At 35.1% G+C, this 26,097-nt stretch overlaps 1 protein-coding gene across 3 annotated transcripts in view; it reads right to left on the bottom strand.

Moving 5' to 3' along the window:
• LOC128860356 (collagen alpha-1(XVII) chain) overlaps window positions 1-21,643 on the bottom strand; it is a 66,604-nt gene extending 44,961 nt beyond the window's left edge. Inside the window, exons 1-2 of one of the 3 annotated variants that reach the window (XM_054097840.1) lie at window positions 21,559-21,643; window positions 20,990-21,090 (exon numbers count right to left, since the gene is read on the bottom strand). In XM_054097840.1, the coding sequence (XP_053953815.1) occupies window positions 20,990-21,013 (24 nt within the window). In that variant the 5' untranslated portion in view covers window positions 21,014-21,090; window positions 21,559-21,643. The other 2 variants (XM_054097838.1, XM_054097839.1) reach the window with 2 other exon arrangements.
• Between the last annotated feature and the right edge of the window lie 4,454 nt (window positions 21,644-26,097).

Raw genomic sequence — 26,097 nt, 5'->3', positions numbered from 1 at the left:
ATATTGTGAGAAGTCTTTTACATGGAAGAAACTGTTCTACCCGCGGATGAAATTTTATTTTTTTTTTTATTTTTTTTTCATACCTCATTTTTTGGAAATTTTTTTGCATGCAAAGTATTGTGAGAAGTCTTTTACACGGAAGAAACTGTTCAACACACGGAAGAATTTTTTTTTTTTAATTTTGTATAAAAAATTGATATTGTTTACGAAAATTTTTGTAAATTTGGTGCAAAATTTGGAGCTTTGAATTGCATGGTTTTTGTTGTAGCATGCAGTATACCTTCATACTACAAACATTAAAAAATTAAATACAGCAAAAATGGTTAAAACTTGGTAATAACCAGCTACTATTTTGCACATAGGTGTGCAAACTCATAATAAACATATACATGCATACATAGACATATGTAATGCACATAAAAATACTTTTCTATTAACAAAAGGGCAAACAAATTAGGCATTCAAATACTAAATTTAGCGCAAAAAGTTTTCATATGTCATAAATCGTCGTTCAAAGCAAGTTTCAAAAGCTTTTGTAAATCATTTTCTAACAAAATGAATTAGAAATAAAAATTAATTTAGTTAAATTTGCATGCATTGCTTGCAAAACTCTGCTTCCACAAAGTTTACAACAATTTAAATTCATGTGCGCTCCACTCACACCACATTCTCTCATTGTTTAATTGTTTTTGCAGAAAGCAAACGAAATTCCCAAAAGTACGCATACCTACATAACATACCCATATGTCTGTATGTATATGTATATAAGATTAGTAGAAGTGGGCACACACATCTCACATAACCAGTCACCCACCAGCCGGACATACTGCAGTAAAATTTAAATCACTTTTACACATTTGTACATACACACATACATGTGCAAGCATATGCATATTGACCACAAACCACACACACACAGTCTAACCAAATTTTTCGTATAGCTGATGTCATCCCAACCATTTTTGTCTAACTACGTGAAAGTGTGAATGCAAATAGAGAGAGAGAGAGAGCAAAAAACCTTTTTTAGAAATACAAATAGAAAAAACAAAAACAAATACCAGTAACAAAGTAACAATATTAACAGTCCACAAAAACGACCTTCACCAACACATACAAGCAATGCGCAATCGATCAGTGGACAATCGAGTGATGATCAGACATCGATTAACTAGTAAATATTTAGACACTGTGCATGTGCATGTGCGTGTGTGCGAGCGATCTTCATCAGCAAATGTCTGTGCCTTTTTAATTTTTCTTCTGCTTTTTTGTAACCAATAACTGAAGTTTTTTTGAAAGTGAAACTGGTCGTTCTTTTTTTTGTAAAACTTATTTTTTTTTACTTAAAACTTTTATGTTTTTTTGTTTTTGTACGGCTTACTCGCCACTTACAGGCCAAGCTGTTGAGTAAAGTTGAGAAAATTAAAAACAAACAAAAGGCCTAAAAAACAAAATTCAGCCAGCTATACGTGCGTTTATTGGCATTTAGCGCTTACTTGCGCAGCGTGCTCTAGGGCTGTTGGCAAATATGCGACTAGTTTTGGTTTTTTGCATAAATAGCGACTAATATTTGTATGTATTTGAAAAAGCTGTTATTCAACTTAATAAACTGCTGCTGTTGTTTTTTTTTATTTTTTGAGTTTAAGATAATTTTTCAATATTTTTATTTGTTTCGTTTTTTCATTAACATCATAGGTTTTTGTTGGTTTCCGAACTGGTATCACGTCGAAGACATGAGTCTTCTTCTTTTCGATCAAACAAATCTTGCCTTTTTTCAAGAATTCTCATCTACTCATACTTCTTTTTATAAAATTATTGTATTTTTATATTTTTCTCTATCCATTGTTAACTGTTATTTACTACTTGATGTTAATTCAGCCGAATGGCACCTATTGATTTTTGAATTGGCTCTTTATTCTGTTTTTGCGCATTGCTCGTTAAAAGCAGCGATTAGCATTGACACTTTTACTTTTTTGTATTGCGATTAAGGCCAATAGCAATGTCGTAGACAAAGAATCATTTTAGACTAGCGTGCATATGACTGCATGGGCACTTGAAAAACAAATTTAAATAATAAAAGTCAAGGAGTTCTCATATACTCGTATGTATGCATACATATTATATACATAAACACCTAGAAAGCATACATAGCATCTCAGCTTAATATAACTACATACACTCACACAAACCAAATAGATAGGTATGTGCGCACACACACATATGAAGATTTAAACTCGTATATAAAAATCAAGAAGGGTTCCAGCGTTTCGAATAATTACTCTTTTGCTTTGCAGATTTGGGCAAAAACACATTGAGGAAATTGAGTTGTAGCGAATAGATTTCACACTATTGCGTAATCTCATAATATAAGTTAAAAAAAACACTCGCTTCCGTATCGATGCCGTATTCTTTTTCAGCTTTTTCCTGGCGTTAAGAAATCGTTACAGCTCGTGTCAGCGCAGTTGCAAGCCTATCTCTAAAAATTGGAGTTGAAAGCTTGATTGGAACCACCAAGTAAGTAATACTCTTATGGTGCTGACCCAGTGTGCAGGTTGACTTTGCTTGCTTGACTTCGGTTACTGTGAAAAATGAATAGAACAGTGCTAAAATATAGGAAACGAGATCAAACGGCAGCGTCGCTTGAAGCGCTGTATTTCATTTAATTTGATTTGGTTCAGCTGCATTTGTGAATTTTAGGCAGATTAGAGAGATTGTTAATTTCCATTTGCTTTGCAAAAATGTTTGAAGAAAATTTAATAAATGCCATTGAAAACCATAGAAAAACAGCTGACATGAAGTTGCTGGGTTTCTAAGGCGAATTGAGTACTGAAGGATTGAGTGCGGAATACGTCGTGGCTAGGAAGTATGTGTGTGCGTATAATTTCTTGTGGTTGGTTGTTTCCAAAGCGCATTCATTAAAGGTGGTGGCGCTAGACCAACAACAATGCTTAAAGCAAAGTATTGAGAAACTAGAAAACAAATAATGAATTCGCCTTGTTTTATTCTGAGTTAACAGCCACATGGGCACGGCGAAAGAGAAAAAACAACTCAGCTCATTTACCGAAACCACCTTTAATAGATTCGCCTTGGTTGTTTCCATTGCGTTCGCCTACTCTTCTTCTTCACAAGCAATCAATTCCCCTTCCTTTTGTTTGTTTATTGATGGAATTCAGAATCGCAGAATTCGTAATCTGTCTCTCTATAATTATTGCTGGTTTACGCTGACTTTGCGCTGAGTCAGAGCTGCAATAGGTCAAATAAGGAGAAGAAACAAATGCTAACCTTTCTTTTCAATTTAACAGCGACACGCGGCGAACCAAAAATACAATTCTCATATAATACAATTTGTAGATTTGTAGCTATAAAATAAAGGATATTTATTTGTCGTATTCAAACAAACATTTGCACAATTTTTTTTCGATCTAAATATAATTCGCGCATCCAAAACTTTCGTCTTTGGCGTGAATGGCGTCTTATTTTGTACATCTTTGCTATTGAAAAAAAAAATTTGCAATATATTTTCACAGCTTCCTTTTAATATAATGATTCAAAAAGTCTGTTTCCTTCTGCCTTTTACGAATCATTTGATTGTTATGACAGCGTTCAAAGCGCTCTTTTGGCGCTGCAAGTTTTCAAAGCCACGCAAAACAAGTACAGCAAGTAATGCCAGCCTGCATTGGGTTAGCCCCTTTACTCTTTGTGTTTGCGAGCAAAGCCATCGTTCCTCGTCTCTATAACACGACACGATTATTTGCTACTTCTACGATATTTCATACTTCTTACTTTATAAAAACGAGCCGCACAATACATTTGAATGGTTCCAGTGGGTTACAGTGGCGGTATTGGCACCCCGTCACAAAATAATTGTTGTTCAACATTTTGCCTCCATGTTTTACCTTACTCAACGTTGGAGCTCTTAATCGCTTATGAAGAGTTACAATCTAATCAATTTTGGCTGATACGAAGTGCATCGGCTGTCACTAGTGTTCTATCAAATAATAGAAAAAGCTTTTTCTAATAGCAGTCGCCTCTCGGCATGTAATGGCAAACCTCCGAGTGAGTTTATTTTATTTAGGTTAGGTTAAGTTGAATGGGTAAAAATTTAAAATGTGTCCGATGTGATGTCATACAGGGGAGAGGGGACCGGAAAAAGAAAAGGGGAGGAACTAAACATACAGGTGGAAAAAGGAAGAAGAGGCTTAGATTAGAGGATGACGCCCTACAGTGGCGATTTACGTTTTTATTTACCGCTTCAAGCTACTGATGAATTTCACCAGATGTGTGATATTCAAACCCGCTATATCCGCCGGAGTAGTGAAAAGGTGAGAGCCCAAATGTTGAAACCTTTGCCCGATGAGAGCAGGGCAGCTGAGAAGAAGATGCTGAGATGATTCCACCTCGTCCTCCAGACAATTTCTGCAGAAAGGGCTTGAAGCAATCCCAAGCCTCATCGCATGGACACCTAACAGACAATGTCCGGTAAGGATACCTACCAAATTCGATTGCTGCGGCTTTGTTAGCCTAAGAAGTTCTCTCGATCGCGCCCGATTTACCCACGGCCAGAAGGCTCTCGCGACTTTGCATGTTTGCGCACTTCGGACTTGGCTTAAAATTGTAGGTCTCTCCATTTGTGGAAAAACATCAAGACGGACACCGCAATTAGGAGAAGGAGCTCGGCCAAACGCCTAACAGAAGTGTGCGCGCCAATTATTTATTTTATTTATTATTTATGATATTCAACTTGACATTCCACAATAACATTTATGAGACCAATTTTTTGTTTTTATTTCTCTTATAGGTTTATATGAACACGCGCTTAGAAGAAGTTCACTGGGTTGCTATTGTCACACAATTGGAGAGAACTTTATTTTATTAGTTTTTGTATTATTCTCCATGAAATTAACTGCGACAAAATTAAGCATTTCTTCGTTTTCGCTTCATTAAAAAGATAGCGGAGCCCACAGTTGACGACTACAACAACTTTATTGTTAAAATTTTCTGCATAAGTATATTAAAAACTCCCCTATTTACATATATTATTTTATAATTCATAGCATATTTAGGTTATGACTGTCTTCTAAATTTTGGGTTATGTTAAATGAATGGCCACAAAGCTCGGCAAAAAGCAGGTTGCGTACTTTTACGTCATTTGAAATACGAATATATTTTGGAAGTGTGGGAAATCTTCTTCCAATTCCCGCAAAACAAGCGGTGAATGAAACGCAAGTTCGACTTAGCCCAAAAAATCGGGTTGATTTTTGTTATTTTTTTTTTTGTTGGCGGTCTTTTGCAATGTCTCCACATAAAAAATATTTCGAGCATTCGTTATATGGAAGCAAATACAAAAGACAGTCAACAAAACCAAAAACAATATGCATATATGTATGAGTATACCAGAATTGAATGGGCTACGCACCTGCATACCTACTCGGAATTTTTCTAAAAATATTTTTTTTTCAAAAAAATTTTTTTTTTGTCTAAAAATATTGCATACAAATTGTTTCAATAACTGTCGATCAACTAATTAATTTATTATTATTGATTTTTTCTTCAAAAATATTTTTTTCTAAAATTTTTTTCTTTTCTTTTCTTTCTTTTCAAAAATATTTTTTCCAAAAAACAATTTTTTTTTTTTTTTTCAAAAAATATTGCATACAAATTGTTTCAATAACTGTCGATCAACTGATTAATTTATTATTATTTTTTTTTTTTTCAAAAATATTTTTTTCTAAAATTTTTTTCTTTCTTTCTATTTTTTTCCAAAATTTTTTTTTTTTCAAAAAATATTACACACAAATTGTTTCAATAACTGTCGATCAACTAATTAGTTTATTATTACTATTTTTTTTTCAAAAATATTTTTTTCTAAATTTTTTTTCATTTCTTTCTTTCTTTTCAAAAATATTTTTTTTACAAATTTTTTTTTTCAAAAATATTTTTTTTACAAATTTTTTTTTTTTTTTCAAAAAATATTGAATACAAATTGTTTCAATAACTGTCGGTCAACTAATTAATTAATTTAATTTTTTTTCGAAAATATTTTTTTCTACAATTTTTTTCTTTTCTTTTCTTTCTTTTCAAAATATTTTTTTCCAAATTTTTTTTTTTTCAAAAAATATTGCTTAAAAATTGTTTTTAATAACTGTCGGTCAACTAACTAATTTAGTCCCTTTATTATTTATGAAATCAGTGCATACAACAAATATTGTATTCGAATGCACATTTAAAAATCAAATCAAATTAATTCAACGCACTATTAACCGCAAATTTATGCCTGCATTAAAACTGGTAATTCACCACTCAACAGACCACAGCTAGGCAATTAACAGTTGATGCCCACAGCATCACTCTGAATTGTTAATTACAATAAATGGCCAGCAGCGGGCATTAATACGTCATAGTAATAGTGTGTTTGTTGTTGTTATATGTTGCTATCATACTTTAATGCCCATACATGACCATAAATTTGTCAACCTTACTCGTTATTTGTTTTTGTTGCCATAATTAAATTTTATTAAATTGCATTTAAAGCGCCACAGATAAGCATCTGCGCCGAGCGTAGTAGCTTTAAGGGTGATGGTAGAAAATTTAATTCAAACAATATATATTTTTAACAAAAATAACACGTTCACGCAAACTAAGTAAAACAAAACTGTAATCGTCGCCATACAACAGTAGTTACTGGGACTGCCGACTTTGATGCGCACATTTGAGCTGCACGCGCACGCCCACGTCCAGGGGTATTTGACCTTTCGGCGGTGTACAGCGTATGCATGTATGTATGTAGGTATAGTTTTTGCAATACACAAAATAAATACGTTTATGTATATCGACCCTGTTTTGTAAGAGTTTCTTAAAAATTCTCTTTCAAATGCAATGTGTTGGAAAAATAGCTGAACGTCCGTCGTCAGCAGGCGGAAGTGTGAAAAATGGCACAGAAAAACATTTAAATTAGAGTGGTTTGCTACACTCCAAGTGTCTGTCAGTGCGTGTTTACGTTAAAAATATGAACAAAATAGCAACCCAAAAAAAAAATGGATGCCTGACGGGCGATGGTTGTGGGTTTTTGTTGAGCTTTTTTGTAAACCGTCGCACGCTCGCTTGTAGCTGTGATTATGCAGTCCGTCGACAGCACCTGAGATAGTCATCTTTGCTAAGCCAGCAGCGATTTACCAACCTTTTCACCAGTTTTAGCTTCCTGAGCTCTTTTGTAATTTTTTTTTTTTTTTTTGCTTTTTTTATACTGTCATTTGTCACGATTTCTTGCCCGCACTTAAGTTTGGGTTGTGTGACGTTAATTGTTATGCGTACGTCGCGCTCCGGGCGCCGGAGCAATACCAAATTAGTAAAACATTTTCACGAGTATTAGTCAGTAACAGACATGCTATGCAAAAAACAAAGGTAGTCGCAACCGTAGTCACAGAATCACAGCATAATCATCACAGCTAAAGTTCAGGCGCAACGGCACAAGCACAAAAAACTTTAACGAAATGGAAGAATGTTGCGCGTGTAAAGGAGGAAGTTCATTTTCTTTAGTCTGATGCTATTATCATATTTGCATTACCACCTGGGCGCGCAATCGAGCGAAATACAGAAAGCAACAACAATGAAAATAGTCATTGGCGTAATACCGTCGCCGTCATAGTCGGCATATTTGCCTTCGTCTCTTCATATTCTTCTGTGTCCTTACGCAAATATAATCCGACATGGTTCTTAAAAATATGCACTCAGCATACTTAATTTGGTACGCATGTAAATATAAAAACAAACACCATTTTTATACCCACGCGCACTTGTGTATTATAATTTTGCTCACATAACGCAAACACGAGAAAATCTATGCTAAAATCTATAAAATCTCTAAAAATGTTGTTCCAAGGGTTAGCGTGCCCACCTACCAGCTTTACTTCTACGAAAAAGGTGTTAAGACCGAGGCGAAAGTGTACCAGGAGGATGTCTTAGAAGGCGCAATGAAGCAGTTGAGCAGTACTCTCTTCAATGGAGAGCGTTGGATCTTTCAGTAAGATTCCGCTGCAGCGCATAAGGCAAAAACCACCCAGCAGTGGCTAAAAAACAATATTTCTGGGTTCATAGTCGGAGGAGATTTGCCGTCCACAGTTTGTGATCAGATTTGGAGAACATGTCCTGTCGAAGGTCTCACAGAAATTCGGAGAGTCTCAAACAATCTTTGGTTCGAGCAGAAAACATGAATAGCTGAATGGCTAACTAACTTCATTAAAAAAGGCATTATAATTTCATATCTAAACGCATTTAACTTGTAATAAAACTTATGGCAGGACTAAGTGTGTTCATCCATCCTTCCATCCGTCCGTCCGTCCATCCAATTCCAAAAATTAAAATGTGCGCGGGTACATACAGTTCACACCGCAACGAATTTAGCACTACCTTAGTTGTTTATCATAATTTTCTTACTGTCGTAAAAGCCCACAGATGGTCAATTTGATAAGTGAGCTGACTGATTTACTTTTCTTCTTAACTTCATTGTGCTCGTGCATATAAAAATATATTTTAATCACTTCGAATTCAGAGAAATTCTGAACTTAACCTTTTGTCAGGCGTTGTGCCCTTTGCAACCATAAAAGACGCGTTGTATCAAATAATAGAAATTTCAGATAAAGTTATGCATAAGAAACAAAATTATTACTATTATTTTTCAATAAAATTACAATATTATTTCATACAATTTAAAATAGGTACGAAAACACCTTCAGAATATATTTTAATGTCAAAGAAGGTTTAAGGGATTGATACACCATTAACAGGAAAAAAATATATTCGCTTATATCAACTAGATCAGTTGTGTCTAACGCAAGGTTAAAAACGTGTACGGATAACACTCCCAACGGCGCTGCCAACCTCAACAGTGGACAGATACCAGCGCATAATGTGAATAAGTCAAGGCGAATGTATTAAAAGTGCTAGCAGCTGACCACCTGATTTATTAATTTTAGTTTTTTTTTTTTTTGTTTTTGCTTTCGCCGTGTAAGTTCATTGGGAGGTCAGCACAGAATTAAATTACGAAAGGTATTATATTATTTACATTTGAATTTGTAATTTGAAAATTTCAATTGTGTAATGTATTTAAATTTTAAAAGGATTCTTATAATAATGAGAAAGTGCGCAATTTGTTTTAGAGAAATAAAGCACTTCTTTGTTTTCTACTTCAACGTGACATTCGAATGTAGAAAATGTTGCTCTTAGCCCACTGGCACCACCTTTAGTGAATTCGTCTTGGAATAAGTACTCGCTTTCTTTCCTCATTTTTTTCAAGCAAATCGAACAAGAGCAGAAAGGCTTTATAACTGATGCAGACTAACGAGAGCAGAGAGAGTGCATAAACATCAATTCAAATAAATTTTTCATATATGTTTGACGATTAAACAGTTTCAAGTAGTGAGGTAAAACAAATCTGAAATCAATAGGTGAAAAGATTTTTACAGGTGTGCTGTTCAACAAACCGTTATTCGGCTCGGCACAGAATCAGCTGATGCGCTAACGTCACTTGGGACGTCAATTTACAAACAGACACTTAGATTGTGTTGGTGATATGCGAAAAAAATTAACCAATGACGCTTCATTGCCATCTGAACAACAACCGATTGGACGAGTGTGTGGATGCATGTGAAAGGATTGTGCAAATTTGCATTTTTAGAGGGATACTCTTTAATATACCGTTATTCGGTTATGACTGAATTTCACAAAATTGGCTGATGGGTTCATATCTCTTGGGATGTGTTTACAAAAAAACTAAGATTGCGTTGGTAATATACGAAAAAATCAACCAATGACACTTTGTTGCTAACTGACCAACGAATGTGTGAATGCATGTGAAATGATTGTGCAATTGTGTTAGTGATATTAAATCTGTACAATCTCCAAAATGTTGCTTCATAGCCATCGGAACAACGATTGATTAGGCGAGTGTGCGAATGCAATATATTAACTCTTATATCCTTTTCCAATTTAGCTCTTAATAATTCTCCTTAATGATGCTTCTTTATGAGAAAATTGTTCATGGCAGAGTGCACATCGAGAGTTGCCTTTGTTTTTCCGTTAGTTTTTTATTTTCAGAAAGAAATTTCAAAAGATTCAAACTACACACAGAATCTAATTAAATTCCGTTTTGCAACAAAAACAGGGCTTATTCTTTTGCCGATTGCGAATAGTGATTTGCTTTCAGTTTTCTTTGTAAACGGAGGTCCGAAGCTTCTGATTTGCTGCACGCTTACAAATAAGAAACAAACAATCAACTGCAATAAAAATGAAATGAAATGGTTAAAAAAGTCTAAAAATAGATTCTACCAAAATATGCAATTCATCAACAAGGTACAATTTTGGAGTAGTTACGGAGCCAAACGAGTAGTTACGATGCATAAACAGGAAAAAGTATGTAATAAGTATATGCAAATTTAACTCAATAACAGGTTATATCTACCATTTTGTAGCCACTGCGCAACGTTAAGGAAGAATGTATTGACACCTACATATGTGAAAAATGATTTAATTAAACCATTTAACAAATACTAGGCAACCAACGAGTGCGAAGTGAGTGTCATGTTAATTTGAATTTGTGAACTTTTGACAAAAGAACTTATCTGGCCTTAGCAGGTTTCGCTACTAGACCAACAAATTTTGATTTTTCAACAAAAAATTGCATATAAAAAAATGCTATGAAAATGTATTCCTTTGCTAAAACTCTGAATGATTAATAGTAAAAATATTGCATTAGAAAACAAAAAAATAGTGCATAAAAGCTGAAAATTTTTAAGTCGATATATGTTGTTTTTACCAAATTTAATTGCGCATATCACACATTTACATATAGCATGCATGAATGAATTTGTTGGATACATTTGCATGTATGCATATGTGTATATACGTGTACTTAACATGTGTGAGCGAGTTTAATTGGTTGGCAAGGAGACCAAATGTGCACATCTTCGTACCGAACTGCAACCTTGAAATTATTTGCATTTTTATTTTTAATCTTACGTGCGATTTTATTAGTTATCAATGAAATGTTATGGCCATTACGCGCTTCTTAGTGTGTCATGAATTTGCTTTTGAGTTGTGATGCTTTAAACGTTTTAAAATTTCGTTTTAGTAGGTAGTGCAATGAAGCCTATTTATGTGATACAAAATTTATTTGTTATAAAGGGCCGATGTTGAATGTGAACCACACCTAAACGTCAAGTATTCTCTGCATTTCATTTGACATTTTTCAATTCCAGACTAACTCAATTTGAACCAAGGAAAGATACATAATCGATCAAAGCGTTAAAGTTATTCAGGCTTATTATAAAAACGGGCGTTCAAATCAAAATGCATATCGCGCACTTCGTGAAGAAAATCATCTTCAGTGATGAGGCACATTTGCACCTCAGTGGATTCGTCAATAAGCAGAATTGCCGCATTTGGGCGAATGATAATCCAAGAGTGATTGCCGAAAAACCAATGCACCCACAAAGAGTAACGGTTTGGTGCGGTTTATGGGCCGGCGGCATCATTGAGCCGTATTTTTTCCAAAATGAGGCAGGTCAGGCAGTTACTGTGAATATTGTTCGCTATCGTGAGATGATAACGAACTTTTTATGGCCCGAATTGGAAGATATGGGTGTGGACGATATGTGGTTTCAACAGGACGGTGCCACTCGTACCACAGCTAACGAAATAATGGCTCTTTTGCGCGAAAAATTTGATGGCCAAATAGTCTCACGTCGCGGCGAAGTCAATTGGCCGCCAAGATCATGTGATTTGACACCGTCGGACTTCTTTCTTTGGAGTTATTTAAAAGAAAAGGTGTACGTTGATAAGCCAGCAATAATTCAAGAGCTAAAGGATGAGATAATTCGGCACATTAACGGCATAGAACCTCAATTATGCCTCAGCGTCATCGAAAATTTGGGCCATTTAATGGAGGTGTGCTGCCTTGAGCTGTACTAATATTGTCATAATTAAGAGAAATGACAATAATTTCTTAAAAAAATTGTTGTTTATTCAAAATCAACACCGGCCCTTGAAACTTAACCACCCTTTATATTCGAATGCAGTAATTTAATTGTTATTGTACTTAATTTTTTTATTTAATAATTATTTTCGCTTTGTATTCGCATGCATATTTGAATTCTTTAAACACAAATTGGTTGATTCCTGATGGCAATTTCAAATTCTTGCCAAAAATCGATTTACCAGCAGATGGTATTAGCTGACACTTAGTAAACTTTGTCATTGCCAAGACGCAAGTGCCCAAAAAATAAAACTAGAAATTTGCATAGCATGAAAGATAAAATAAAAACAGGTGCAAATGCCAACACAAAAGAATCCAGCAACCAAGCAACTACAACATAAAAAAAATGTATTTGCATATCTAATTATTCTTTTTTACTAAAAAAGTTTCGGGTTGTAGACCCTCAGGCAAACCGTTGACCGAAATACAAATAATAAAAGGGGTAAATAAATAACTGTCATATTTCTTTACTAACCGCAACTGAATGAATGCGTCCCACATTGGTTGTAGAACGCAGTGTGTAAGCGACACCAACAAAACTGCGTCAGCCGCTCAGTTCATTAATAATACAGTATAAAGAAAATCGAAGGCAAACAAGGGCTAGCGACAAGTGCCAAACAGCAGATGAGAGGTTGCGTCGGAAAGCAAAAGCTGCAAAAATAATAATAAAAAATAAAAAAACCATGTGACGAAATAACACAACAGCAGACTACTATTTATCAATGCAAAGAAGCCAGCAATCACGTCAAAGACATGCCGTAGAAGGACTCACCAACTAACGGCGTTGGCTGTTTATTATAAAAAACAAAAAATAAAAAGATTGAGGCACTTCATTTATCATTTGGCATATTTTTGCTGCAAAAAGTTTTTGCTTGCTTGTGTTGAAAAACAAGAACAACATTTAATTATGCAAAATGGATGAAGCTGCAAGTTTGGCTTGCATTAATTTCCTATTTACAAATCATTTGATGTCTCTCTTAAAGAAATTGAATAAATTCTTACCATACCTGCTCTAAAAAGTTGGATAATCTATGTGAGAAAAGTCAACTTTTTTTATTTAAGTCAGTTAGTTATTTTAAGTACTTTATTTAAGCAAATATGGGCCTTCGGTGTGGAACTGTTGGATTTTCTAAGTGAAAAATGTGTTACGATGCCTCTTACTATGCCTCTATTGAATTACACTTTATTGCATTGAGCGAGATTAGCGGTCGCGGTAGCCGAATGGTACGTTCGGTAAGGTTCGTACTCGTAATGAAACACGTGGATGAAGCATGAAATTGTTTCTAATAGAGGTCGCCCCTCCGCAGCCAATGGCAAGCCTTTGAGGGTATTTCTGCCACGAAACAATCGTTTAAAAACTGTAGATCTCTCCATTTGTGGGAAAACATCAATGCGCACACCACAAATCGGCGACGGAGCTCAGTCAAACACTCAACAAAAGGCCTCTTCTATTCGCTATTTCTCCGCGCGCTATCTCATGCTCGATTAACTTAACGAAAAATTTGCATGTAAAAGCAACAACAAATTAGATTGGTATAGCGTACTGCCTTAACACCCCATGCAATTTAACATATGTAGCTCTCTTCCTGCGTTGCCAACATTTGTTCATTTGTACGAGCTGCTTCATCTAATCGCCACTTGCTAAGTCTGGGCGAAAAGAAGAAGCGCAAAATGTGTAAGCACCAATTATTATTTGTATTAATGTATTGTATTAATATTAAATAAGAAAAGTTTTGCAGAGACCAAAGAAAATGATGATCACATGATGCACTATTTATTCATTTATTTGTTTATCATGGCTTGTGATGGATAGATAGCCCAGCACTCTCATTGCCTGCCTTATAATCAACGTTTGGAAATGTCGAGATTTATGTAATCTTTTCATTTTCATGACAGAACACTACCATTTCTCGGTTGATCAATTCATTCAATTCATTGTCTACTCGGGCATCAATTCTTGCTTGAAAGGCTCAGCTTACTTTGTACACTGATTCTAGATTCCTCCTACTATTCAAGCAGGCATATTAATTTGAAATCTCTGCAGTCTCAGCGATATATTTCGTCTTCATCTTTCACCTTTGGTGTTATTCAAGCTGTGGTAGTTTGTTCCTCCTCTCTGGAGCGAATCTATTTTAGTACCCCATCTAGAGCGCGTCGCCATACCTACATATTTTCTCCATATTGACTTACTAAGTACTCTATTTGCAAGGAATGCACCCATCGTGAGCGCTCTGATAGAATTCAATACTATCTAAAAGTTTTTTGAGACTAAGTTTGCTTTCTCCAAACACTCTTTCATTAAATTTAAAGTTCATTTTGTGAAATTTTATGTAAGGTCTGTGGCATGAACAGGCGTGAGACCTCCGAAATGTGGATTTTTAGGCGGATTTTGAAAATTTCGTGAACCGATCTGATTTCCAACATGGAGGTTCTACGACAAGTTAATCGAGACCGTGAACTTCTCCAAACAATAAAATGTAGCAAGACAGCTTATCTTGGACACATAATGAGAAACACAAGCACCACATATTATAATGAATACTAGACGGAAGAAGGAAAGCAAATTTACTTTAAATGCAATTTAATATATCTTTTCCATGATTTAATTATATTTTTTACAACCTGCACGAGCATAGCAGGACTTTCCCTTTTTTTTTTTTTTTTTTTGATTGAATAGTCGTAAAACGCCCAGTAGGTCCTATGCTGAAAACAAATTTTTAAACTGCTTCATTCTCAAACAGCCTGCAGGGCGCCGAAAATTTTTAACGAATTCACTTAAATAAATTCACTTAAGCCTTACCTTTCAGTTCTTTAATTTTGCAAAATTGCCTCCTGCTCATTATACGCTTTCTGATATTTTATCGCTTTCCTTTTCCTTTGAATAATGGAATCTCCATTGAATATCCTTTGAATATCCGTAACATAATGAGTTTCGAATGCTAAATAGCACAAAATTTTCGGAACTTGGATCGTTCGTTTACTTTGCTATAATACCGAGAACCATTGAATACGAGCATAACTCCTGCTGCAACTATCCATCGATTGCCGTAAGTGAGAGGTGAGTGTTAATAGGCTATTTTGTGAAATTATTTGTTATTCGATAAATACAAATAAGCCTTAGACCTTGACGAAAGTGCTCTCATATGATTTATGTACGAGTTTGTTTGATTCCAAAATGTAATTACCAGCTCAAGCTAAAGTCTACTACTGCGGGTAAATAAAGTTTAGCTCGGCACGAGTTTTGCGCTTTCTCACCGATTTTTTTTTTTTGTAATTGTGCTATGTCGTGGCAAAGATTTTTGCTCTGATCAATTGCAACCCACTTCCTGGCGGTATCTTTTTTGTCGTGCACATTTATGTATTTGCTTGCCTTAGCACAGTGATTCAGACAACAAAAACAACAACAGCAAACTTGTTGGTAGCACACAAAATCCGGATTTCCTATTAATTAACTTTATGCAGCTTTAAACGATACCACATAAAAAGAAAGCTAAAAGCTTGACCTTCGTTTAATTGTCTTATATTTTAATTCCATCTTGTTTCTGCTTTTCTGCTTTTATATTAGCGTCCACTCGTGTGCACGTTCTTGTTGTAGCGCTAAGTGGAAGTGAATAATTTTTATTTTTATTTTAATCACAAATAAATAAAATTATCATGAACATCTTTGTAGAAACAAGTTAATTTGTATGCGAATACCGTTAGAAATGAATTGAGCGATTTATTTATAACGGAGTTCGCTGAATTTAATCGCAAAATAAAAGAAAAGATGTAAAGGCAACAAGAGGGTGATCGGAATTGTAAAGAGATGGGTAAAAATATAGATAAATATTTTCTACACAAAAGGTGAATGGGGGAGAGAAGAGAAGACAACTCAAGCAATGGATACGAAAGATTTCTGCATAATTAGTCAGTCATAATATACATATGTATGTATTTGTATGTATGTAAGTACTTTTTTAGAATTTTGTATAATAGCGAGCCGTAAATAGCTCAGAAAACGTGCCGGATGATTTTTTTTCTTTTTCAAAATTAATTATGCTATCAGATATCTGAGGCATTCATCCATTAGATATATTAGAGGCAGACATTTTTTTATATGTATGTATACACATAAAAGTTCATGCATATATATTTCTTCAAATGCTTTACTTCCTTAACATTATGTACTGTATGCAATAATGTCTTACATTTGTCAAATCATGTCACATCATGTCACATCACATCATGTAGCATGCCATATCATATTAAATCATATCACATGTCATATAATATCACATGATCTCATGTAGCGGTCATATCACATCATACCATACATATCTCATATCATATCATATATTATGTATGTATATGTATAGCACTGCAAAAATCATTACACGTCATAAAATTATTTTTCCTACCGTTGCTTTTTTATCCTCTCATTCATTCATTCACATTCTAATATTAGCATGTATTAACATGTTGCTGTTATTATTATATGTGTGTGTGTGGGAGTGCGTCACTTAACAAAATTGTAAACTCTCAAAGTGGCAAATATTTATTTTAGCGGAGTGAAAAAAAAATAGTTCTAAGCTCCGCATAGCAATTGAAACGTGCTTAAATTGAAAGCCTACTATATGTATGTAAGTGTGTATAAGTATAAGTATGAGACTAATGGTGAGGCAGCGACTTAAGCCAAATGCATATATCGAGTTCTATTTGAAGGAATGCATTTTACGGTTTTTCTAACATAGCAAAAATCAAAAGCAATATAAAGAAATGGTACTTAAAACAACGAGAAAAAAAATCCACACACTTTGTGTTGCGTACATACCATACATACGAGTATAGTCATTAAATGTTAGGCACTTAAATAAAGTACCGGTCATAATCTGTTTATTGACATACATGTAAATGCATACATGTAATCGCTTTTAGTCGACACTTTAGTTACAGCAACTACCAGTGTAGGTTTTACTTATTGATGAGTACATGCGCATGTATGTATGCACGAGTGTGCATGTTAAACATCATCACGTGCCTACCCAAAGTGCATTTCAAGACAGCCCAAGACTGCTAAGACATGTACCAAAATTAGCTAAACCAAAATTCTCTGTGTACTTAATTGAAAAAAAAAAATTACGTAGCTTTGTGTTCAGTACCAAAAAAACTAATCAAAAGTAGTGCAAGAAATGCACGTTTTTTGTAGGGTATTTTTTTTGACGTTCGCTATTTTCATAGAATTGGGAAAAACTCTCTCGCATGACCAAACTGACACTTTACAAGACGCTCAACATACCCGCGTTGCTTTATGGTGCAGAGGCATGGGTAGTGTCACAAAGCGATGCAGCTGCTTTTGGGGCGTTCGAGAGAAAAATTCTTCGTAAGATCTTCGGTCCTGTGCGCGTTGGCGAAGACTACCGTTCAAGAATGAACCACGAGCTGTATGAGCTCTACGCCGACATTGACGTAGTTGAACGCATCGCCATCCAACGCCTGCGTTGGCTAGGGCATGTCGTGCGTATGGATGAAGGAGCTCCAACAAAGAAGGTGTTCGAGGGCGAAGTCCAAGGGAGCCGACGCAGAGGAAGACCATTGCTCCGGTGGAAAGACCAGGTGGAAGAAGTCCTATGCTCGCTTGGTGTACAGAATTGGAGAAGGCGCGCGCGAAGCAGAGGAGAGAGCTAGTAAGGTCGGCCGTAACTCGGTAACGGGTTGTTATGCCCACCTAAGTAAGTAAGTAAGTGACAAACTCAATTTTTTAAGACTTTCTGTTGTAAAATCTTAATTTTTAATAAGAAGCTTCACTTATTGAAAAACTTAAATTTTTTTTTGTTTTTCTTGTTAAATCTCTATTTTTAATAAGAAGCTTCACTTTTGAAAATGCCTATTTTCATAAAATTTTTTAGAATTTTTGTTGTTAAATCTTTATTTTTAATACCAAGTTTCACTTATTATTAATTTAATAAAATTTAGACACATTTACTTTCTTTCCTTCTTTTTTTTCTGTGAGTGTGGCCACTGTGGAATTTCGTTGCTTAACTTTGATTTAAGATACATCCAACAGTTTTCCATAGAGTTTACCTCTTGTGAATTGCCCGCCCAAGTTAAGATGCTGATATCCAGATTGTGAAAAAGCTACATACGTGGGAAAAAATTATTCAGCAAAACTTCTCATTTACTCGCTTCTACTTAAAGCACCGTAGTCGAACGAGTTGGTGCGTGACTAGCATACGGGAGTGCGTAGGCACGACTCTCCGTGCATGAAACAGCAAAATAATAGAAAAAGTTTTTCCTAATAACGGTCGCTCCACGACAGGCAATGGCAAATCTGCGAGTGTATTTCCACTTCTCATAAAAAAATAATTTGCCGTTCGGGGTCGGCTTAAAACTGTAGGTCCCCCCATTTGTGGAGCAACATCACACAGACGCACACCACAAATAAAAGAAGGAGCTCGGTCAAATACCTAAAAAGGGTGTACGTGCCAATTATTTATGTATTTATTTATCTTAATAAAAACACCAGACTTCATGCACCATGAGCTTCAGTTTAATTTATGATTTTATATGGGCTCGCTCCAATGGTTTTCGGAATTTTCTAAATTTGTTGTAGTTTTTCAAGCATAAAAGCTTTGGCTGGATTATGGAGTATAAGCTCCACATTTGCGAGCTATTTATCGAGAGATCCAGAGGTCTTAACTTTTTAGTGAATATTTGTAATATTAGTTTGGGGGAAAAGAAATACATTATTTTGGATGTAGTGATGGATATCTCGTAAAGTATTGATCAAGCAATTTAAAGTTGATTCTCGAATGACGAAGGTGACATTTCACACTAAAAAAATTCGTTTGCTGTTTTTTGTACCTGTTCCATTCAGTTGTGAGTTACAGGGTGTTGACAATAAAAGTGAACAAAGAGAAAATTCGGTACATATTTCAGTTTTTTACAGAAATAAAGGCGAAATGCAACTCAGACCGCTGAAATTGTGAATGGTGTTTATGGTACCGATACTGTAACAGTTAATTACGTGCATTGTCACCGATTCCGTTCAGATAGAATATGTCGGAAATGTCGAAAATGTGTTCCCCAACCTAATATTTTTAACCCTCCATTTGGCAGGTGTGTGTCGTGGCCAGTTGTTTTTTTATTTTTATTGTTAACAAAATACATACAGAAATATATTAATTATTGAGCTATCTTAATAAAAATTCATGTAACTTCCTAAACTTTAATTAGCACAAAAACAAATTAAAAAAAAAACAAAAAAATATTTATGCTATAATTTTGCTAAATTTGACACTTATTGCAAGGGAGTTAATACAAAAATTATAATTTATAGTGGTTTTAAAGAAAAAATCACAATAACTAATGAATGTAATAAATATACCTAAATAAATAGAATTGTGAAAAATTTTAAATTCGATTTTTTTCGTTTGTGAACGAAGTATTTCTTTAATTAAAACAAAAGTACATGTATTCCACGTTTTTTAATTTAAAGCATTAAACTAAGAATTTTTTTTAATTTTTAGATTAGAAATTTTTAAATTGCTTTCCTTTAAGTACTTTTTAACCAGTTTAAATACCTATTTCTTGCGGCTTAAATACAAGGGGGCGCAAAATTAATCACCCTATCGGAAAATGTATCATTTTCGCAATTGGCGTCGTACGTCAATTACTAAATTACTCACTTTAATGAGATAATATTAAAAATATAATTTAAACTTTTTCTCGGAACTAAAATTATCCTTTTCCTTTTTTCGAAATCTATTCTAGCAGAATTTCATCTCATCTGAACCTGAGTTCTTATTCAATTCCACTCAATGTGCTTGAAGCATCTTAGCCGTTATTGAGCCCAGCAATGAAAAAATGGGGAAATGTTTGGTATTATTCGAAGTCAGTACTAAGAACAAAACGTAGCAAGACAGTTTTTCATGAGAAACACCAAGCTCCACATATTATAATGATTACTAGAAGCAAGAAGTAAAACATATTTACTTTAAATGCAATTCTAATAGATCTTTTCCATGATTTCATCTTCGTTTTATGATTTCATTTTTATTTTGATTGAATAGTCGTAAAAACAGCGCCCAATTAATTCTATAGTGGAAACAAATTTTAAAGCTTTCATTGTCAATCAGCCTGCCGGGCGCCTAAAATTTTTCAACGCGTTTTTCGCGAATTCATTTGATTCAAAATTCCACGTGCATTCATTTGATGTCAGAAAACGCAACTTTCTCAGTAACAGGAATTTTGCAAAATGCAAGAACTGCCTCCTGAGAAAGATGCGTTTTCTGATATTTTATCGCTTGCTTTTTCCTTTGAATAATGGAATCTCCATTGAATTTCCTTGGAATATTCGTAACACAATGAGCTTCGAATGCTAAATAGCACAAAATTTTCGGAACTTGGATCGTTCGTTTACTTTGCTATAATACTGAGAACCATTGAATACGAGCATAACTCCTGCTGCAACTATCCATCGATTACCATAAGTGAGGGGTGAAATTATTTTGTATTCAATAGGGAAATGCTCTCATATGCTTTCTTGCAATGAAAAAATGGGGAAATGTGTAGTATTATTCGAAGTCCGTACTAAGAACAATCTGAAGCACTCGAATTCATAAATTCACTTAAATTAGCACTCCACAAGTGATTAGCCTTTTAAATGCGTCAAACCTATGTACATTCTAACTGAACCTTACATCGCGCCGAATCGTACAAGAAAATTTAAATTTTATTTTTGCCCTGAGCTTTGAGCTTTGTCCTTAACCGACTTAAGCACTTCCTAATTTGTACCACGTAAATAATAGTAACTTTTTTTCATAAATATTTTCGATACTTATTCGTTAATACTTTTTAGCAAAAATACTAAGAACTAAAGTTAAGACTAAAACTTATTACTGCGATAATCTAGTTTCGTTATATTCCATTTTTTCTTATTAAAAATACATACGAATAATAATATGATTTATTTAAAAAAAAACTCACCATGCAAAGTACTGCACGCGCCATTTTTGCAAACAGATAAGGATTTGCTTAAAGCAAGAGAAATTATTTTTCTAAAAGTTCTAGGCGATCTATTAAAAAATCTTTAGAAGAGAAAAAAAAATATAAAAAATTAATAAATTATTACAGCAACGGCAAATTTCACTTTAAACAAATATTTAATTTAACACTTAATTCTTTTAGAGTTTGTAAATGTCTTTTGAAAACTTTTAAACAAATAGTTTTTACACGTTTTAGCAAGTTTTGTGTTTGCTTCACAGTAATTTGTTTTTTTTTTTCAAATGAATTAATCCACAGTCTTATGTTGTCAAGTGTCTGGAGTTATCCTTTAATGTTTGTAGGCACAATTGTTTTCAAAAACAAACATTTTTAGTTTTTAATTTTTAAAATGTCATTTAAAACATTTATTGTTTTTTAGTAAATTTCATTCTTAAATATACATTTATTTTATTTAAAAAATTTTTGCCGTTAAGAATTTTAAATAAATAAGTGTTAAATCTCAACAAAATCAAATTACAATTTAAAAAAATCTTTATTTTGCTAGACCGTACCGTTTGGACCGATCTGTGAGAACTGAAGATGCTCGTCGCGCTGCTTGCCAATATAAATGAAGACTGCGAAATCCAGCAAAAGCCCAAACTGCGAAACGACATTTTTAACAAAAATAAAAATGTGATCTGCCACGCCAATAATTCATACATACACACGCACATATGCACGTACACATATGTATATGAACGTGTTTATGTGGTGCGCAAGCGCGTACATCTTTGTTACCGTAGACGCCAACTCTGAAACCGACCCAGCAATTCATTAACGATCAGCAATGAATCGGTCGCATCATTGGAGCAAAAGAATAGCGTGAGCATCTTTAGCAACAACAATAGCTCAACGATCATCTGAATTGTTGTTGATGGTGACGCAGACGCAGAGGCGCACTGCTGCTGCCTACGAGTATGTGTGTGTGCATGTAGGTGCGTTACTAGCCGAAACCTGCCGGCCCAGCAGCGAACGCCTAAAAACCAGTTTAACAAGCAACAAAACGTGAATGAGAGTAAAATCAAATTGTGTTTGTATTAAAGGGGAAACGCTCTTTGGCGCTCATCTAATTTCAGTGCAGGTGCTGCGCCCCTATGTGGATATGCATGCATGCGTCTGTGTGCGAATAAGACTTTAATAACCATAAGGGTAGCTTTTGGCAAGTGTGCATTTATTTGAAAAAAAAAAAAACAAAAAACACAACTCTATAAATTCTTAACTAATACATATTCACAAATTTCAGTAGGGAGTAATTGGCAACAGTTTTGTTTCCATGTTTCGCTTTCGCTTCCTTTTCTTTAATTTTTATAGCCATTCAATGAAAATTCGCCACAAATATTTGCGCACCCGTTTCTCCAGTTTTCTGCTTGATTTAAGAAATTAAAATGTGTACACATTTGAACCCTACCACTTCGGTGCGAGCAAACAAAAATTGTTCGTTTATATTTTTGGATTATTCAATTCGATGTTTTCAGCAATATTTATTAACATATTTTTAGTTGAAATTATAATATCTTCGATTAAATTCATTGGCTGCTTATCGATTAGAATTAATTTAAATGGAAATTATTTCCGCAAATTTGAAAATTATATTCACGCTAATGTGCGGATGTGTACAGGTAAGTTTGTACGCTTATTTTAATTAACTTGCTCATTAAAAATCAAAATACATAAATGTATTTAGTACTGATTATGAAAATACTCAAATATAATGCTATAATAAACTACAACATCCGCCACGTATTAAATTTTTTTTAATTATTACTGAACAACTATGTGTTGTCCATTTTTTCATTTGCGTGTGTCGTCATCTTTATAGGAAGCCCTTATCCGGGGCTGTTTTTAATTTTTCATTGGGCGAGTTTGTCTGGGGTAGGTAACAAACCCTACGCACAACTAGTTATCCTGGGTGGCTTCGCCTTAGGTTTTTTTTCCTTGGTCTCTACGCGCTTACTGCGTTTCGAGTAGTTTATTATTTCAATCAATTTGTATTTTAGTGCAAATATTCATTCAGATAGATTAGAAATATTTTCGATTACTTTTTATAGTTTAACAAAGCTAACGGAAATAAAATGCCTGCGATTGGATACAAGCAGTTTATTAGTTATTCTACTATATTATATTACAATACTATTGTGATTTAGTCATGAGGTAGGATTGTTTGAAGCATTGAAGTTTTTTAAATTATTGATAATTTTTTTGACAAAATCATTGAATGATGTTATCAAACTAGGATACTTTGAAATTTGTTTAATATTAAATGCTGGAATATCATATTGTGCACAGAATGTTTCGTGTCTCTGTCGTGCATTGTGAAAGCGTGGGCAGTCGTGCAAAAGATGATGCATACTCTGCACAGTGAGTTGGTCACACGGGCACCAGTCTTCGTCAATGATTTTAAATCGCTTCAAGTATGCCTAATTGAAACCATGGCCAGTAAACAGCTGTGTCAATTCGAATGATTTCCCAAAGAGTTGTCGGTATAGTTGCGTATCTTCAAGAATTGGGAGGAAAGTCTTCGTAAAGGAGCCAGTGGTATCGCCGGCATACTCCTGTTGCCATGACTCGAATATTTTATACCGAATTTGCCGTATAGCATAGCTTAAAGGAAATGCAGTGTATACTCGAACAACTCCTTGATTTGCAGCTTCTTTTGCCTGCTCATCTGCGCGCTGGTTTCCTTCAATACCGATGTGAGATTTGACTCAGTAAAAGTCAATTCTGTGTCCCTGGCGAAGAAGGTGCAGGTGCTGATGAATTGATACTATTAAAGGATTAGGTTTGCTCCAATTTTGGATAGCTTCCAAACAAGAGTGACTGTCGCTATATATGACTAGTTTTTCCGTTTTCAATTCTTTCTGAGCCCACTTCAGTGCAGCGTCAATTGCTAGAGCTTCAGCCTGGAAGACAGTACATATGTTATGTAATTTAAATTTACGTGACGTCCAGTCGTCATCTTGTTTATGAACGACAAAAGCTGATCCACAAGCGCCTGTTTCAAACTTGCTTCCATCGGTATAGATGTGGGTCGCATTTGCGTCGATAATATTGTCAGCTTCCTGTTGTGATACTATACTTGCAAAACATATAGACTGACGCTCGGAAGGATGTAGTTGATTTTTTGATGCAGTACGTGGTTTAAGCATAAAGTTTAATGTTTCATCATACACTCCAGATAGTTTGACACTTTCAATTTGCATAATTTCTTTTATCTTCAGATGCAGCGCCGTGAACCCTGCAAGCGCCAGAGCCGAATTGGCCGAAACTGTGTGAAAGCCTCTGATTGCTCGTATAGCGAAATTTCTTTGGAACGAGCGGAGAAGACGGTGAATATAATTAAACTGTATGGATTTGCCCCATATACTTGCAGCGTACGTTATAGTTGGCTCCACAACTTGTTTATAAATTGTGATAACGTTTTCCGCGTGTACACCCCATGAGGTCTAACATATCGGCATAAGTTTTTATATACTCGTTGAACTTTTTCGACAACGTACTTAGCATCGATCATCTATTACTACACCCAGGTACTTCATTTCCTTGACGAAGATTAGTCGATTGCCATTTAAAAATAGTTCAGCTTGTTTAGCATTACTTTTAAATGCCATAGCATATGTCTTGGTGTCGCTAAAAGTCAACTTCACATTCTCTCCTCAATTATATATTAGGCGCAGAGCATCGTTGGCGTAAAATTGCAGTTCTTTTACAGTTCTGGCGCTGACTATTAAAAGGATGTCATCTGCGAAAGCCTGAATTTTACACCCTTCAGACAGCGGCATAGAAAGAAGCTCATCTATGATAATGTTCCAAAAAATTGGACCACATACAGACCCTTGGATACAGCCTCTATTTGTTGCTTTTGTTGTAGTGGCGTCGGCGTAGTTTAGTGAAGCGCAGCGATCTGTAAGATAATTTGTAATAAGCCTGTAAATATTAGACGGAGTTAGACCGCCTAAGGTTAGGTTAGGTTGAAGCGGTTGTCCACTATGGGACAAACTCGGGCGCATAACCCATTGCGATGCCGCTTGGAGAACTTGTCCTTATCTCTCCTAAAACCAGTGTGTACTTTTCAAACATTTTTTAAGGTCCTTGATTCCGACAGAGCTGAGATCTTCCAATTCATTAAAGGGTTGTTTACCCAAAATGGTGATTCTTCGTCTGGATAGAGCAGGATCGTTTCTTTCTCATATATACAACTTCTGCAGAACTCATGTGTTTGCACACCCATTCTCTGCGCGTGCCTACCGATTAGGCAACGTCCCGTTATAACTGAAATCAGTGTGCTAAGACTGTGCTTATCTCGGCTTAGTAGAAGTTCCGTGCGTTTCGCATTGAGAGTCGGCCACAGCTGTCGGACTTTGCAAGTGGCTACATTACGCCATCTTTCATTCGCTACTCTTACAATTTCCTGAAAGATCAGCAGTTTACATGTTTACAAGGGTATACCTATATCATTGTCTATGTATCCATCGGTCAATTTGGTGTCGATTACCGCTAGTTCATCGGCTCTGCAGTTGCCGTCAATGTCACAATGTCCAGGAACACATGTTATCATTAGCTGAAATGACTCAACCATTTCGTTAAGAGATGTGCGGCATTTCAAGGCTACCTTGGAGGTTGTCAACTGCTTTGTGAGGGTATTTTCTTCGCCTTCTCACATCTACTCAGAGTATACTTGAGCGAAGCCCGAAAGTTGTGAGCTGCTTTCAGAAGAATCGGCTCTGTCACTGCCAACTTTACTTTAACTTCACCCACTTTCATTAACTTCTACACAAGGAACCAGCCTCCTCCACGTCTTGGACAACAAGTCACTGTTGTGAAGTGGAGAAGAACGAAGTCAGCCTAGAGATTAACTCTTATCAAGAGGTGTTACTTTTGCTCAGAAGGCAATTGAGAAGTCGGGCCCGCTCTGGGAAACCCAAAAACAGTACTGTACATAAACCTAATCATCCCTCACCTTGTATATGGCGCAGAAGTTTGGACGATGAGGGCAACTGATGAAAGAGCACTGGGAGCATTCAAGAGAAAAATTCTCCGAAAAAGCGTTGGTC

This window comes from Anastrepha ludens, chromosome 4 (assembly GCF_028408465.1).
Source record: "Anastrepha ludens isolate Willacy chromosome 4, idAnaLude1.1, whole genome shotgun sequence".
Classification (NCBI taxonomy): Eukaryota; Metazoa; Arthropoda; class Insecta; order Diptera; family Tephritidae; genus Anastrepha; species Anastrepha ludens.
This window is presented reverse-complemented; position numbering and strand designations above follow the sequence as displayed.